At 39.7% G+C, this 18,287-nt stretch overlaps 1 protein-coding gene across 4 annotated transcripts in view; it reads left to right on the top strand.

Annotated features, from left to right (window-relative positions):
- Window positions 1-18,287, top strand: part of SHPRH (SNF2 histone linker PHD RING helicase) — a 92,464-nt gene that overhangs the window by 59,080 nt on the left and 15,097 nt on the right. For all 4 annotated transcript variants that reach the window (XM_066248494.1, XM_066248496.1, XM_066248493.1 and 1 more), the window contains exons 20-25: window positions 45-107; window positions 1,087-1,312; window positions 2,957-3,100; window positions 4,862-4,963; window positions 6,140-6,211; window positions 10,414-10,602. In XM_066248494.1, coding sequence (XP_066104591.1) covers window positions 45-107; window positions 1,087-1,312; window positions 2,957-3,100; window positions 4,862-4,963; window positions 6,140-6,211; window positions 10,414-10,602 — 796 coding nt within the window. The remainder of the gene's footprint in view (window positions 1-44; window positions 108-1,086; window positions 1,313-2,956; window positions 3,101-4,861; window positions 4,964-6,139; window positions 6,212-10,413; window positions 10,603-18,287) is intronic.

Genomic DNA, 18,287 nt, shown 5'->3' with positions numbered 1-18,287 from the left:
GGTTATGTTTGTGAATATTTTGCTGACAATTTCTTCTTTTCCAGCTGTGTCTTTTGTAAGGCTGATGAACTGTTCACAGAATATGAATCGAAGCTGTTTTCTCACACGTAAGTTCTCTGATTATTCCCCATCATGAACATGAAACATTTACATGACTTGATGTTTTAAACTAGAAGACTTGATTTTCCTTACAGTAATATTTCTTATATTTTTTCTCTTATTAAATCAATTCAATATACTTTGGCATTTGACCATTAAACATGCTCAGTTTCACCTATGCAGCAGTTCACCCCCAATTGCTCATGTCATGTATTCATGTCTAATTGAGTGATAGTTTACAGGAGTAAGGGACTCTCGAGTCCAACAGATTTTAACTCAAATATTGTGAGCCAGTTATTTCTCTGAGCCTCAGTATCCTCATTTATGAAATGCATAGAAGAACAACACTTACCTCATTGAGGTTTTTTTAGTATTAAGTAGGAAAATGCACAGAATTGCTTAGCATTGGGTTTGATACATGGGTAGTGTCCTGTGAAATAGTAGCTCTCATTATTAATGTACTTTCTCTAGCACAAGCTTGAAGTCTTTATCCTGTGTAAGGGATTAAGCTACTTTTGTAAGTGCATGTGGCCATGGCCTTAGCAAAATTATTTCTATTTTACAAAATGGAAATTGAGAAAAGACTAAGTTCTAATTGCCTTAAAAAAGAGAGATTCGCAGGTACTTTTAGATCACCTTGTGTTGTTTTTTAGGTTTTTCTGTTTGTTTGCATGTTTGATGGTGGCGATAGCTTGTGTTTTATGTGGTTTTAATTCTCAGAGTAAGATTTCAGGTTGGAATTTATAGCCATATTTTATGCCAGGTGCCTCCCAGAAACACAGGTCAAATTTATGATGCTTCAAGCATTTTAAGAGTTGCTGTATTTTTTTTCCAAAAATTTGCAAGCATGATCTTGTAGAAGTGACATTAAAAATTGTTGAAATTTTTATCGGTGGCCTGTTTTCCTATTGGCTCTGCCAGTATGATTTTATGGTGATTTCTACCCACTGACAGTGTTACTGTTACTTTGTTCTCTTATGTTTTCAGAGTTAAAGGCCAGACTGCAATATTTGAGGAGATGATAGAGGATGAAGAAGGACTGGTGGATGATCGAATACCTACCACCAACCGGGGTCTGTGGGCAATCAGTGAGACAGAGCGGTCTATGAAAGCTCTACTGTCATTTGCAAAATCACACAGATTTGACATTGAATTAATTGATGAAGGAAGTACTGCCATGGATCTCTTTGAGGCTTGGAAGAAGGAGTATAAGGTCCAGTATTGTAAAATTTCCTTCTAGTATTAAAATTCTACTTGACATTAATTTTTAATTGATACTTTTTCTCTTTAGTTTTTTTTAATCTGCTTAGAGACTTGAAGTATTATCATTTCTCTTTTCCTAAAATATGACTGTAATGAAAAACAAATACAATAATACTGAACAAATAAGGAACTTCTATTAAATTACTAATATAAAATCATTACTAAAATTATATGAAATCTTTTACTTAGCTGTGAAGATGGTGGTTCTGTTCTTAGCTTGAGCTTACACTACTACGCTAAGTTAAAGAAGGGAATTTTTTGTTTTCCTTTGTTTTTGCTCTGTGAATAACAATCAACCATCAACAATCATGAGTGAGGGCTGAGGTTGAAGAACATAGTATTTCTCAATATATGAGACTGGAAATCATTGCAGTTAATAATGCAAAAAGTCACCCTTTATATTACTACTTTAGTAATTTCATGATATTATAACTCTGTCCTTGAGGTAAGATTCCAGTTAATTAATTTTGAATTTTTCTTTATATTTGGATTTGTTAATTCATTATGCTACTTTGCAGGTGAGATGGGTGAGGCAGTGAAAGAAGTGTTTTATTTATGTTATAATTCTACTTAATATCTTTTTTTTAATCTAAAGTTCTTGCCTTTTACAGCAGAATAAAAGTATCCAGAAAATGAAGGCACGCTGTCTATGATATCAGTTTATATGTTTGACATATGGGGAAAGGTACTTTTATAGTGTTGAAATCATTGGTTTATAGTAATTGTTTTCACACTACTATTTTCATGTAAAAGCACATTAACACAGTTAATTACGCCGAGCCACAGAAGAAGATGGTACGGGATAGTGTCCGCTCTGCCCTGCACTCTTCCTTCGGGCTCAGTTTAGCCACGCGCTCTGTCAGAGGAGTGCGCATCCTGCAGTTCTCCCAGAACGTTGGGCCTTGTTGCTCCGTAACTGCAGACTAAACTCTTTTCAGCCACGCGAAGGAATGAGCTTCTGCGGCACAGGCGGGATCTCCGGCAGTGTAGTGGTCGTGAGGAAAGCATTTCAGAACTGTTCTGACGATCGGCACCACTTCTGTACATTTCAGAAACATGCATACCCTGGTTATTAAGGATGGAGTAATATGTCCAATTCAGAATAATAGTGACCCCATTTTGAGGGGTTGAAGGAAAAAAATGTGTGAGGAAGGAACACAGAGGCTTTCTAAGAAATTGGTATTGTTCTCTTAAATTGATTGATGGGACTCACTTGTGTATTTTAGTATTCTCATTATCATACATATATATTTTAAATATGTAAAATACTTTAAAATAAAATTTTCTTTAAAAAATAAAGCAGAGATTGCACCAGCCTACTGTTGAACTATAAAGCTATTTGGTCCTACCCAGAAAGCCCTGGGCATTCTGGTAAGAAACTAAAGAAGCAGTGCTCTGCAGTGGCCTGTGGAGATTGCTGGTCGCACTTCCTCATCCCGAACATGGCCCAAGAACTTCTTGTACTTCAAACACTTAATGAAGAAAGTTTATGTCATAAGACCTCACTGCAGACTTTTGAGCAAGGCACATCGTGGTGGTTTTAACCCATTTTAATTCTGTGCTTTACCAATGCTTGTCTTTTCTGTTCCTGCAGTTGCTTCATGAGTATTGGATGGCTCTGCGGAATCGTGTCTCTGCTGTTGATGAACTGGCCATGGCTACAGAGCGCCTGAGAGTTCGTGACCCTAGGGAGCCGAAGCCCAGTCCACCTGTTCATCACATCATTGAGCCATATGAGGTAACTGGCAGCTAAACCTTAGAGGAGAGCACAGCACATAGGCATCACAAAGTCCGAGATTCGTAGACGAGAGAGAGCAGTGAGCTGCTCGATAAGTATGTGTTTATGAGGTTGATTATGTAGGTCAAAACTGGTCAAAGGTGAGCAATTTCAGATCTAATGCTTGCTTAAAATTTACTATTTTTGGTACATTCATTTCTCTCCAGATTGCATATTCACCTATTTATGAACCCCTTCTGTGTCAGAACCTAAAATATTCTTTGTCAGTTTTCAGATGTATATTCTTTTATATCAGCTTTTTTAGAACTAAGAAGTCTTCTCTAGGAACAACCACAGACTTCTTTTGCAATGTTTTCCTTTGCTAATGACAAATGTTGACAACTTATCTTCTAATGAATTCCGTATTTACCTCAGCGTTAAAAAGTAACTTCACCAGCCTTTCTTTTCCATATTAAAAATACTATTTTCTTTATATAATTTATTTTTATTCCTTATGTGTTTTTAATTTTTTAAATATTTTTTTCTGTAAAACTTGGAGACTGTGACTTAGAAAAGTTGATAATATTCATTATATACTATTTTACTTAACTTTTAAAATAGAATTCTCAGTAAGTGTTTTCTTTGAAAACAAATTCCTGTTATTATTACAACCTCTTTTGTCTAGTATATTCTGAAAGAGGCCACAGAGAGATGGGGGCACAGAGACTCTTCTGGATTTTTTAAAATCACTCTGGCCAGAGTAGTATATCATTTTAGTTTTCTTTATGCCATAAATGTATTACTGAAAAACAGTACACAGAATTTAGTTTGTTTTTACGTATACAGTGGTACCTTGAGATACGAGTTTAATTCGTTCTGTAACCAAGCTCGTAAGTCAGTCAACTCGTATATCAAACAAATTTCTCCCATTTAAAATAACTGAAATAGAGTTAATCCGTTCCAGCCCTGTGAGAAACATCCCCAAACCATCCTAAATTAAGAAAAAAGACATGTTTTTAATTAAGAAACACACATGTATACTTTACCAATGCATAACAAAATATATATGAAAGAAAAGAAAAAAGTGTTATTTAGTTACCTTGGAGACAGACAAGTGCGTCTAACGGAGGTGAATGGTGAAGGAGGAGGGAGTGAGGAAGGGATGCAGGCACTGTAGACATGTAAACTAAAACTGCATTTAACACTAAGTGTAAACTAAAACTGCATTTTCTTTAAACAAAACTAAAACTGCACTTTCTTTACTTTAAACAAAACTAAAATGAAACCACAAAAACTTAATTGTAAAAAAAATGCACTTTCTTAACCTTAAACTTAACCTAAGCTTAACATTACATATTTTTTGTTTAATCATCACCTGTTTTTGCCTTTTTGGCTGCACTTTTGGCGCCAACTAGCGGCAGCTTCCCAAATCACAACTCATCTCGGAATTTCGCTTGGATCTCAAACAAAAATACGGACCGGGTTGCAGCTCGTATCTTTAAAAAAAAACAAAAAAACTGTATGTTGGTCTGTTCTTATCTTCAGGTAGCACTGTATGGGAAAGCTTCCTATTTAAAGCAGTTTAATGTTGAGTTCTCTGTAAAGCAATATATATTTCCTTTTGAAATATATTATTTAGTATCCATTTTGCAAATTTGAGTTTTCACATGTAAATGAGTTTTCTTAAAAGAGAACAGATATTGTTGCGGGAGAATTATGCATGTTTAATAGAATTTTACCATCATTCGGAGAGAGAATAAAGTTATTCTGTTTGTATTTCAGGTGGAGCAAACTCGGATAAAGCTCCTGAATGACAAAGCCGTGGCTGCATCCCAGCTGCAGAAGAAACTTGGGCAGCTTCTTTACCTGAATAACCTGGAGAAGGTATTGTGTGAAAAGATGCTGCTGCTTCTCACCCCGTATGACCATAAACCGCTACAGTGACTCTTTCCATTTTAACTGTTATTTCCATAATCAATAGTGTAGGTTTTTTTAAAGTCGGTGTTTTATTTGTTTTTGTTAGTTGTATACATCAGAATACTAATTATGTCTACAATAGCAACACACATCACAAAAGGAGGTAATGATCTGTAGAAAATATGTTACACAGATAATATATAGTATGTACTATATAATATAGAGCAGTGTAAACAGGCTGTAGTTATAGCCAACAAAAATTACATTTACATAAATCATGGGTTATTGTTATGACATGATATAACTATTTTGAATGGCATTTTCCATGAATAAATGAGATAAGAAAATACTTTTGTTAGAAAGTTGAAAGAAAAAATAAAAATACTGTATATTAGAAAATTGTTAAGAGAGTCAAGGATAATCAAGGACAACTTTTTGAGAAAATTATTTGGTTAGTGAAGCCACAGACTTAAAAATTTAGTGATCAATAAGCCTAGTTTACTTTCCATTATGTTTTCGTCATTTTAAACTTGTTCATTTGATGACTTTATTGAAGATCCTTTTTTTTTTTTTTTTTAAATAGGAGATTTTTAAAAGCTATTATACTTCAACCTAATTCCCAGGCATAGATAGGTCTCAAATCAGTATTATTTCTAATTTCTGCTTATTTGCTTTGCCTTAATGAGATCAGAATAAAGGTGCTGAGAAGAAATCAGTATTACTAAGGAGTTATACAAATAAGTAATGCCTCTTCCCGTGTCTGTGAGCCCATGTTAAGTGGACATGCAAAATATCTCATTTCTAACAAAAATCTAGCCTGAAAATAAAATTTGAGAATTCAGTTCAGTTATATCATATTTTTCTTTTCATTTTGCCATCTGTAGTAATCATAACTGTAGTAATATCATAACTTTAACACACTGTAATAAAAATTGTTTACATTTTTTGTTCACTTCTTTAATGAATGTGATTTGTGAATTCCAGGAATGATAGTATAAGAAAATAATATGTAAATTATTAGGTCATCTCAGTTATCAAGCAGTTAAAATTTCAATTGCCAGAATACATTTCTATGAGTTTTAAACTATGTAGCAGGTTTTAAAATGTAACTAATATATTTTTTAATTCTTCTCTTTTGGATAGTCTCAAGACAAAACATCAGGAGGTATTAATCCAGAACCTTGTCCAATTTGTGCTCGGCAGCTGGGAAAACAGGTGAGATTATCATAATCATCACATGCATTTATAAAACATTTTGCAGCCTGACCAGGCGGTGGCACAGTGGATAGAGCGTTGGACTGGGACACGGAGGACCCAGGTTCGAGACCGTGAAGTCGCCAGCTTGAGCAGAGGCTCATCTGGTTTGAGCAAGGGGTCACTCAGTCTGCTGTAGCCCCCTGGTCAAGGCACATATGAGAAAGCAATCAATGAACAACTAAGGTGCCGCAACAAAGAATTGATGCTCTCATCTCTCTCCCTTCCTGTCTGTCTGTCCCTGTCTGTCCCTCTCTCTCTGTCTCTACCTCTGTCAAAAAAATAAATAAATAAAACATTTTGTATCTTTCAAAGGCAAAATATTCTCTCCCCCATCTCCAACCCCCTTCTCTGTCAACAACTTTGTATTCAAGGCAAACGTTATGTTTATCTTAAAGGTAGGGCCAAAAGTTAGCCGACATGCTTAGTGCCACATACAGTTTGAGCAAGGTAAAATCCTATTTTTATAATAACTCCACCTTTCTCACTAAAGATGTATGGTTTTAATATTGTTTTCAGTCATAAGATTGGATCTAAATATTTTGACTTTGTTAGTTTAACATGGTTATTTGGTAATTGTGCAGAAATATAATACAGCACACATATATTTACTTAAAGTATTTTAAAAGTATAGTAACTTAGCTCTTACTTAGCATTATTAATATTTAATGATACCAGACTATAAAAAACAAATAATAACAGTCCTTTGGAAATTTAGACCATTATAGTAATTAAGTGTATTTCTTTGTGAATATTAGTATAGAGATACCTATAAACTTGATGGCATTTTATTCCCCTCAAAGAGATTCTTATTTTTATCCTTTCAACTGTGATTTATGAAACTATAAATTCCTACTTTGTATGATAAGTTATTATCTCCAATATCAGAGTATTCATTGCTTTTCAAAATTTAAAAGATACATGTATTATTATTAAATGAATAAAAATAGTCTTGGGTTTTTTTCTATGGAATTGATAGTAGAAAATTAAATATATAATGAGCTCCATAGTCTGACCAACAGTAATCAGAAAGAAAGCACCTTTTAGTTTCCATGGTTTATGAAGGAGATAAAATTTTTTTTTTTTATATTTTTCCAAAGTTAGAAGCAGGGAGGCAGGTCAGACTCCTTCATGTGCCTGACCAGATCCACCGGCATGCCCACGGGGGGGGCAATGCTCTGCCCATGTGCCTGACCAGATCCACCCGGCATGCCCACCGGGGGGCAATGCTCTGCCATGTGCCTGACCAGATCCACCCGGCATGCCCACCGGTGGGCAATGCTCTGCCATGTGCCTGACCAGATCCACCTGGCATGCCCACCGGGGGGCAATGCTCTGCCATGTGCCTAACCAGATCCACCCGGCATGCCCACCGGGGGGCAATGCTCTGCCCATGTGCCTGACCAGATCCACCCGGCATGCCCACCGGGGGGCAATGCTCTGCCCATGTGCCTGACCAGATCCACCCGGCATGTCCATGGTGGGCAATGCTCTGCCATGTGCCTGACCAGATCCACCCAACATGCCCACCGGTGGGCAATGCTCTGCCATGTACCTGACCAGATCCACCCGGCATGCCCACCGGGGGGCAATGCTCTGCCATGTGCCTGACCAGATCCACCCGGCATGCCCACCGGGGGGCAATGCTCTGTCATGTGCCTGACCAGATCCACCCGGCATGCCCACCGGGGGGCAATGCTTGCTCCATTGCCGCTTGAGTCGTTCTAGCATCTGAGGCGGAGGCCATGGAGCCATCCTCAGCGCCCAGACCAACTTTGCTCCAATGGAGCCTTGGCTGCGGGAGGGGAAGAGAGAGACAGAGAGGAAGGAGAGGGGGAGGGGTGGAGAAGCAGATGAGCACTTCTATGTGTCCTGGCCAGGAATTGAACCCGGGACTTCCGTATGCTGGGCAGACACTCTACCGTTGAGCCAACCGGCCAGGGCCAAAGGCGATAAGATTTAAAGGACACTTTTTGACAATAAATCTGAAAGGTTTGGCTATTATATTAAAAACTGAGCCAAAGAATAGTAATGCACAGGTATACTGCAATTTCTGATCAAAGTCAGTGATAAAATTCAGACTTATGATAAAAATTGAAAAGATCATGGTGTAACCAATTTCCTTTAAATTTTGATGAAATTTATACAACTGGATAGTCTCAATAATTTTATTTAGTTTTGTTCTAAACATTTCCAGTTTTTTTGTTTGTTTTGTTTTTTTCTGTATTTTTCTGAAGCCGGAAACAGGGAGAGACAGTCAGACAGACTCCCGCATGTGCCCGACCGGGATCCACCCGGCACGCCCACCAGGGGGCGATGCTCTGCCCACCAGGGGGCGATGCTCTGCCCCTCCAGAGCATCACTCTGTTGCGCCTAGGGCAGAGGCCAAGGAGCCATCCCCAGCCCCCGGGCCATCTTTGCTCCAGTGGAGCCTCGGCTGCGGGAGGGGAAGAGAGAGACAGAGAGGAAGGGGGTGGGGGGTGGAGAAGCAAATGGGCGTTTCTCCTATGTGCCCTGGCCGGGAATCGAACCCGGGTCCCCCACACGGCAGGCCGACGCTCTACCGCTGAGCCAACCGGCCAGAACCCACCACAGCCTTTTTCATTACCACCTCAATTGTTGTCCTTTCGTGTCCCCCACCCCCACCCCCTCCTCAGAGGACCCATTGGAGATAACTCACAGCTACTAGCTAATGCCCTAGAGCAGGAGTCGAGAACCCTTTTGGCTGAGAGAGCCATGAACGCCACATATTTTAAAATGTAATTCCGTGAGAGCCATACAACGACCCATGTATGTTACTCATTATCCAATAAAAATTTGGTGTTGTCCCAGAGGACAGCTGTGATTGGCTCCAGCCACCCGCAACCATAAACATGAGCAGTAGGAAATGAATGAATTGTAATACATGAGAATGTTTTATATTTTTAACATTTTTTTATTAAAGATCTGTCTGCGAGCCAGATGCAGCCATGAAAAGAGCCACATCTGCCTCACGAGCCATAGGTTCCCGACCCCTGCCCCAGAGGCTCTGCCATTTGTCTGTTCTTCTCTTGAGGCCATGTCAGTCACCTGGCACTCCTCATGCTCTGGTGCCAGAGGTCTCTGGTTTCTCCTCCATTGCAGATGGGCCTGTCTGGCTCTTCAGCGTGTCTGTCTGAGCTCTCACCCTCTGCACAGGTCCTCTCCTCTCCAGGAGGGGCAGCACTATTCCTCCCAGCGGTGGAACAGCGGTGCTCTGTCTACGAACCGCCTGTGGGACAGCTTGCGTCCCACTGCTGCTGGGCCGGTGCCGCTGGAGAGCAGCCTGAGCGAGCGCATTGGCCGATGAAACCCTGGATGACCCTCCTCTCTCCCGGTCTGATTTTAAATCCCAGCTTCTAGTCCGCATTTTCTCTTCCTGTAGTGCGGGACTGCTGGGTCCCTTCTGCAGAGCGCCTCGGGAAGGCCCAGCCACACACTGTCTTTCCCACTCAGTTCATCTATGCAGTTTAGGGCCTGGGAGCCTGTCACCACTCTGGTTCTATTATTGTTGTGGGTCTTTACCGGGTGAGAGGTTAAATAATTAGATGTGCGAGCTTTCAGAACCTATACCCTGATGAAATCTGATTCTCTTCTTCACCCCCATTGCCAAAGAAGGGGAGAAGTCCCCATGATATGCTCCAGAGAGGAGGATTGTGCCTTTCTTGAAATATGACAAAGGGATTTTCAAAAATACCTTTTTATTTTATTTTTTTTTTTAGGAATTTTTAAAATGTATCCAAAACCACTTTTAAAATAAATCTGAGAGACTAGCCCATCTTACTTCCTAGATAATAAATGCTTTAACGTGTAAAAATGTAAATCTGTGTTATACGTTGTATAGACTATATTGAGTGTGGTATCGCCTGCAAATGAACATTGTTCTTGGTCCCTGTATGTGTCTGCCGTCAGTGTTAAAGGGTTGTTCCCATTTCTCCTAAATACTGAATTGACAGCACAGCTCCTTACAGAGTAGCGACAGCTCCCTGACTGTTGTGCTCACTGTCCGGGTGAGCAGGACTGGAGACTGACTTAAAATAGTTCGTGTGAACGTACAGCTTAGCTTTTGTTACTTCAAGAATATGAAGATGGTGAAATGTTTAGGAGGCCTCTCACTGTGGCGTGTCCTGTGTTTCCCTCCCCAGTGGGCAGTCCTGACCTGTGGGCACTGTTTCTGCAATGAATGCATCTCCATCATCATCGAGCAGTATAGCGTGGGCACTCACAGAAGCGCCATCAAGTGTGCCATCTGCCGCCAGACCACGTCTCACAAGGAAATCTCCTATGTCTTTACCTCAGAGGCAGCCAGCCAGGAAGTGGACATCCCTGTGAAGGTGAAGTAGACTAAGAGCACGTGGATATGTAGTCAGCAGTGAAAAGTCAAGATCAGTGAGGCTGTGAATGTGTAGGCACCACTGTTGTCTGTGGGTGAGCACGCCTCCCGAAAGCCTCCGCCCTGCCCTCGAGCCTCCCTGTGGGGTCTTCAGGAGCACCCTCCCTTCCCCCTGTGTGCCCGCCCGCCCGCTGTGTGGGCAGGTGACTGACCGGGATTCCAGTTCTCTGGTGTGCTCTGGAGTATTTCCGTCTCCTGCAGAGACAGGTCCGGTTAAATTCAGGGTGTCTTTAAGGAAAGCTTCTCCCTCCTTGCTTTAACCCAAGATATCAGGGAAAAGGATGTGCCCAACCAAGCGGAAGGAGAAAAGAAATAGGTTGGTTACTGAAGTTAGTGCTCTTTTAGATGGCATGGAATAATATTTCAGGGTGAGGCCAAAACTTGGCTTTATTTTCCTTTTTTTTTTCCCATGCTGCATTCAGAATTTTAAGAAAGTACTTAAAATTTGAAATCCAAATAGAGTCTATAATTGGACTTTCTGCCTGAGGGACATTTATTAATGAAAAACCTATACTAGATTTTTCTGTTGTTATTACACATGTGGGCTGTTTCTCCCCTAACCAGACTTAGATGGACAGATAAACATGTGCATGTAGTACGGGATACGGGCCAGAGGGAGTAGTCAAGAGAATGAATGGTGCAGCGTGCTCTTGGCAAAGAGATGGTAGACTTCTTCCTTAGTTCCTTCTCCTTCTGGGTCCTTGGTGTTCTTTCTTATGTTTAAGGACTATACCTTGTGGTAGAATTAGCTACAAATTGAATTGTTAGGATATTAGGCAGTTGTTAGGATGCTCTCTCCCAAGAAAACTCAAGTTGAATGGAAGAGTATCTCATTGCTGTTTATTTCTACTATCACTTGAGTAAAACCTGAAAATACCAGTCACGTTGCTCTAGGAAACAGTACAGTAGAGGACATTTGGAGAGGCAGGTTGAGGAGTCTACGCCACTAGTAATGGTGGCTTTAATTATATTGGTGGTGGAGGAGAGGGAAAAAGTGGATATATTCGAGAGATATTTAGATTAAAGTTGGTTAGTGAGATGAGATGTTGGAGGGGTTGATGAAGAAGATTTCACAGGTGACCCCCTCGTCTCTGGTATGAAAAATCAGGCAGGTAATGGTGCAGTTACTGTATTAAGGTATTTGGAAGAAGAGCACGTTTACACATACTATCTTTAAAGTGCCTAGATGTTCAAGTGAAACTATTCAGCAGAGTCTTAATATGTAGTGCTGAAGATTAAAAAGAAAAAATCAGTCATTGGCATATGTGCTCTCTGCAGCATGAGAATGAGTGAGATGGCCTAAGGAAGGAAACACAGAAGTTAGCTTTAGATCAAGTCCTGCGGAACTCCATAGCTCTTTAAAGGTGGAATTAAAGGAAGGAGAGCTGAAAAAGACCAAGAAGGAGCAGCCAGAGACACGGCAGTCCAGGAGTAGGCTAACAACAGAGGCCACAGGACACCTGCTTCGACAGGAGCAGTCACCAGCACTCTCCAGTGTGCTGGAGGTGGGTCACCCGCAGTCTGGGCTGACTGGGCTCCCGCAGGGCAGTGATGACTTCAGAAGGAGCCCGTGCAGTGGAAATGTAGAGCTGGAAGCAGACTGGCACGGGATGAGGAGCAGACGATGAGGGAAGGGAGTGAGTAGGAAGCGCCAGTGCCCGGCTCTTGGGCAGACTTAGCCGTGAAACCGACGAGCGGGAGTTATAACCAGAAGCACATAAGGACAGAAAGACTGTTGTCTTTTATTTTGTTTTGTTTAAGAGAAAAGATTCTTGAACGTGATTAATCTCTAATAAAGAAGGATAGGTTGAAGATATAGAGAGAAAAGCGGTAATCTGTAAAATACTATAAGTTTTTTGGAAAGACAGGGAAAATGCTAATATGCAGAAGGAAAATAGAGCTAATTGAAATCAGTGGGTATATGTTGGGCTGTCGAGCAAACAAGCGGTAAGGGCAGGTGTTTTTATCAGAGAGGAAGCGACCTGAATTAGTCATTTTGAGAGAGGTCCAGGTATTCAGTACCTCAGATGTGACTGTAGAAGCGGTGACCCAAGTGAGGTGAAGGAAGCAGGTTCTGGAAGGCGAAGTGGTGAGACCCAAGTGTTGATTGGGCTGTCCCAGCGGGCAGTGTATATGATATCTAAAGTTGATTATACTTTATTAGCTTTCATTCTCTGTCCCCCTTTCTTCCCACTCCTGTAGTTTCTTTCTCCCTTTTCTTTTCATAAAAACAGTCTTTCCTAGTGCTTTCTTCTTTTTCTCCTGTCTCCTCTTCTAGCCTCAGGCACCCCAAAGGCCACAGAAGGCATTTGTGGCTAAGAAGGGCTGCTGACTCTTAGACGAAAGCATTCACGGTCGAGGGGACAGCAGAAGAAAGAACTGCTGTGTCAGGCCGAATGCACCAAGGGTTGGGGAACGATTGCTCCGGCTACCAGTAAACAGGACAGCCTCTGCGAAACTGAGTCACTGAGCCCATCAGACCTCACACCTGTTCATCCTGTGGCAGCTTTCCTAGACACCCGGGAGGGACATTAGGACAGTTACATGTGTTGTCCTGTTGGGACAAGAATATCAGTGTGCAAATGTGTTTATTACGCTCTGACTTCTTCCTGTCTTTCATGAGTATCTATGATCACATGAACGAATTGAACCATCTTGTGAAAAACTATGACTACAACTTTTACTAAAGTTAATTTCTCTTTTGTCATAGATACATATATACTTGCATTTCCATTTTTCATTAAATACATGACTGAACATTGTACCTATTATGCAAGCTTAATCTCAGTATTGTTTCTGTCACCACTGGTGTCTGCCACTTCTGCCCTCTGTCACCTATCCCCTTTTCTTCCTTCTGTCCTCTTTCTGCCCTGGTATCTGCCACTTCTCCTTGAAGCGCCTACTTACTGTATTCCCAGACTCTCACGACACTCTTGCGATTACTGAAACTCTCTGCCACATGGTCACATGGTCACATGGTCTTGGAGCTGAGGGCACGATCAGATACGAAAGGAAGCTGGCTCTATGTGAACGATGAAGGCATTTTGAAATTTTGTAAATAACAGTTTAAACTATTCCTAAACATAGGCTTTTAAAAAATTGTTATTGACTACCAAATCTCTGATCTTGATTAAACAATCCTGAGAACTAATTTTATTTCATTAAAGTTTTTGTATTATCTAAAATGTTTATTTTACTTTAAGCCAATCATTGAGACTCTGGGCCATAATAAACAATATAATATCACACATAGTGCTTAATTATAGAGCTGATTTCAGATAATATTTGGAGGACATAAAAATAGTATTAAATAACTTGACTTTTTTTTCTGTTGGTATTTCACAATGTAAGGAGTTCTGTTGATGGACTGTAGAAATAAAATGAGTCCTGAGATCACAGTGTTCCTTTTCATGGATGCACTTAAGTTGAAGACTGTATTTACCCTAACGACAGTGTGACAGTATTCCTAAATGACCCTTGGAACCTACTGGGCATTTCACAAAGTAAACAAAATTCCCCTTGCAAGTTCTGACAACTGCCAGGCGTTCTGGATGCTAAGTAGGCCTCCTGGCAGAACACAGCCCCACGTGGCATGGCCCCTGTGTCCTAAGTTTGGCTAGGTTTCATACAAAGCATTTTTGTCAGTGGAAACCCTGACCCTGGAACGGACAAGGTTTTTCTGTCACAGGAAGTATGTGACCAGGAGGACATACTACAGGGGTGCAGCCCCAGCAGGGCAGCCGCCTCCCTGCCACCCCACATATGTGCACAGGGCTCATCTTCTCAGATTGTGGAGTATCTAGTCATTCACTGCCCTGCTTTTTAGAAAAAGGTTTTTTTCAGGCCCCATTCCCATAGATTTTGATTTAGTATTTATAAGATCATTTTTAACAAGTAAATCTATTGCTTATAGGTATGTTTTATGTGGCCTGTTTTGTAGAGGAAAAGTTGTATTTCTGCATTCGAACTCCCAGAGAAGCCTAGAACCACCATATACCAAAGTCTACTATGTGTAGAATCCTGTCTCCTCTCCGACAGAGCTGAGACTCACATCTGTGGCAGCTAGCACAGGTTCGACATCCACCTGACCCCAGCCCAGTGAGAGGTACTGCAGATACGATAGCGTGCAGCACCGGCGTGCTCACACAATTCAGAAGACAAGTTCCCTTGGGAAACACCATTCCACTTGTATCATTGAGGTAGTAAGTTTGAAAAGTCCCAGAATTACAGGTCTCCCACTCATTCTCCTAAGAATGAGTTCATCTGTAAGAAACAACGGTAGACAAAAAGTATAACACAGCATGGGGCGGAAGTAGGTTTACAGATGTGAGTATGTGAAACAGTTTATTCTTGTATTATTACTTATTAATTATTGTATTATTTTCCATACAAATAGCTGTAAACCTACTTTTGCCCTACCCTGAATTTATTTTGAGTAGAAATAATTCACACAGAAGGACACAATGAAAAGTAATGCTTTTCTCCTTTCTCCCTCCTTTTCCTTGTCACTGTGAACAGTTTCTATTTTTAGCTACAGAGATCTTATATATGACTTTCAATAATATACATAAATTTTGTTCTTAAAATACTAGCTTGAGAAAGTGTATGGTGACTCCTCACTTTAAAATGTGAGGTAATCTTTCTTCTCTCCACATTCTAATTTGTGTTCTGATGTCATTTTAAAATTATAATTTTTAAACATTCACATTTTTTTTATCTAAACATAGACATGGCTTCCACATCTAGAGAAAATCAATAAATGTTATATATAATATTGTATCATAAATAGTGTTCATATAGAACCCCATAGGGTTCGCTGAGTATATTAAGCACCCCCAGAGCTGCTGATAGGTTCGTGGAAAAGTTCAGCCTTGATAACCTGAATGTGATGACACCGCCCTCCAATTGATGGCTTTTTTTAAAACCAGTTCCCACGGTTTCATTGCACAGTACCTAACATGAAATCCGCCTAGAGCCTGCTCTGTGTGAGGGTGAGTCCTTTGTCTTCCTTGACTGACTATCTGAGCCTCTCTAGCATTTGTAAGTGGGAAAACTGAAGATTAGTTACAAGATTTTATTCGCCTCTTGCTGATCATTCTAAATGAATAAAAAAATATGTTGAAAATACTAAATTGTATTCTGACCCCATTAATATTTTGTTTGCTTTACTCAGTCCTGTTTAGGATTGAGAAGGCTAAATGTAAATATTAATTCTTTTGCATCAAATAAACTGATTGCATGTATACTGTTTACATAGGGCCATGCTAAGCGCTGGTGATATAAAAGTAAATGCCTTTTGATCCCTGTTTTCCAATAATATATTGACTAATGAATAACTCTGAGGAATGATATAATTATAATGTGAAATCATACTAGATAGACCATGGCAGGAGAATTAATTGAGGGAAAAAAGCTATTCTTTTCCAAATAAAATTTCTCATCTTTCCCTTATGAAAGACAAATTTAAATGTCAAGCACAGAAAAAAAGTATGTTTACAATAGTAAACTTGAAAAATAGTTTTTAAATCGAGATGTTGTTCATCAAGCATTTGTGATTTACTGTAACTAATATATTAATGTAGTACTTTTGCTTGCATTATTGCATTTAACACAATAAATAAACTACTTATAATGAGGGAGGAAAATACAACATAAATTTAACATTTACAGCATCTGAGGTGCTACAAATCACTGAGATAACCAGTCTTTTACGTTGGTTAAGGCTCTGAGCAGACAGTGCAGAGGAGGTGCTACAAATCACTGAGATAACCAGTCTTTTACGTTGGTTAAGGCTCTGAGCAGACAGTGCAGAGGAGGTGCTACAAATCACTGAGATAACCAGTCTTTTACGTTGGTTAAGGCTCTGAGCAGACAGTGCAGAGGAGGTGCTACAAATCACTGAGATAACCAGCCTTTTACGTTGGTTAAGGCTCTGAGCAGACAGTGCAGAGGAGGGCGCAGTGGGTAGCAGCTGGTCTTAGGTCGCTCTCGGCGCATGCGGACTGAGTGAACGTTTGGTTCCTTGTTTTACCTATCAAGTGGCAGAATATTCAATTGTCATAATTGTGCACGTTACTCATTTAACTGTTGGTCACTAAAAGTTCTAGCATTTTAGAGGGTAATTTGATAGGGAAACTACCAAAGTCCAGATACCTGAAAAATTCCTTTATCCTTTGACCAACAATGCTACTTCGATGATATTTGCGTGTGTTCCCAAAGCTGTAAGTACGGGTTGTGTGTACGTTTTTACATAGGCCTCTAAAATGCATAAGAAGCTCTAACAAGATAAATGCCAAATTCTTAGTGGTGTTCAGAGAGGGTAGGGCATAAAAATAAATTAAATTTTTAACCTGTGCACTTTTCTTAGCTTAGTTGTCCAAGAAACATATACCGCTTTTTAATTATTTTTAAATTTTCAAAAAGTGCTTGTGATATATTTAGCAAATAGGGCAGAAACCAGGTTCTTATGTAACTTTTATTTAATTTTTCTGTGTTGTCTTCGTAGATCAGCAATCATTGGGTGTAACATTTGCTTTTCATTTAACAACAAATTATGAATTCTTACTAAAGTTGACTGATAGAGGCAGTGGATTTTCAACACAGCATCTCACAACTTCAGGCAACATTATATTATGATTTATGATAATTTAAATGTCTTCAGGTAGTCTAAAATATGAAATCTTTCGAAGAAACAGCCTTAACACATTGATCTAATATAAGGATTACTTTTTTATTGGCTTTGTTTTCAAAAATTATGCAGGGCATGCCTGTCCAGACCAAGGGCTGCAGGTAAATGTGGCGCCCTCTCTGTCTCCTTGTTCTCATTCTCAGTAGCCACTTTCTGTCCATCTGGAAGGAAAGGGATTGAGGTCATCTCACTGCCCATACGCATTCTGCCAAGCAGAGCTCTGGACTTGCAGACTTCCTTATTTTGTTTCTCTCATAGTGACAAGTAACTGAACTGGGACCAAACGGCACAGAGCTATGGCATTTGGAAGGAATCAGTGAGAGCTACTGCTGAACTGGCCAAACTCGGGCAAAAAGGAATGATCTGGGCTTTTCCTTAATATTATAATATTAGCATTCCATTTTGGATGCTGCTTATAAAAGATTATTTTATTTCCTTTGTAAGTTCTTATAAGAAGCAGTTTAATAGGTAGAGGGTTTATAGTCATCCTGATATTTCATTTGGATATCTTCTTGAAAATGAGATCTTGCAAGGAACATGGATGTTTCTGTCTAAACTCCAAAATGTGATCACTCTGTGCTAATTTTCTGTTTTCTCTTATTTGAGGTTATTTTGCTCTTAACATATTTTTTTTCTTTATAATGCTTAGACTAAAATAGTTTCCTTGATATTTTTTAACCTTTCAAGAATAATTGAAAGTCTACATATCCAGAAAAATAAAAACAGTCAGGATTTTAATATGAGAATTTTAAAACTTTTCCATTATTCTATCTTGCTAACTTGAAATTACTATAGCTTTCTTCCTTGTTTTGTTTATATTTTTATTTTTGATTGTCTCTTGACATAAAAATGATGAGAAAGCAGTAGGGCTGCTGGGAGAGTAGTGTAACTTCTTTTCGGTGAGGTCTGCCCGAGTTGGGGAATAGTCTGTCCCATTA

The sequence above is a fragment of the Saccopteryx bilineata genome, chromosome 12 (assembly GCF_036850765.1).
Source record: "Saccopteryx bilineata isolate mSacBil1 chromosome 12, mSacBil1_pri_phased_curated, whole genome shotgun sequence".
Classification (NCBI taxonomy): Eukaryota; Metazoa; Chordata; class Mammalia; order Chiroptera; family Emballonuridae; genus Saccopteryx; species Saccopteryx bilineata.
The sequence above is the reverse complement of the archived record's forward strand: the minus strand, read 5'-3'. Positions and strand labels throughout refer to the sequence as shown.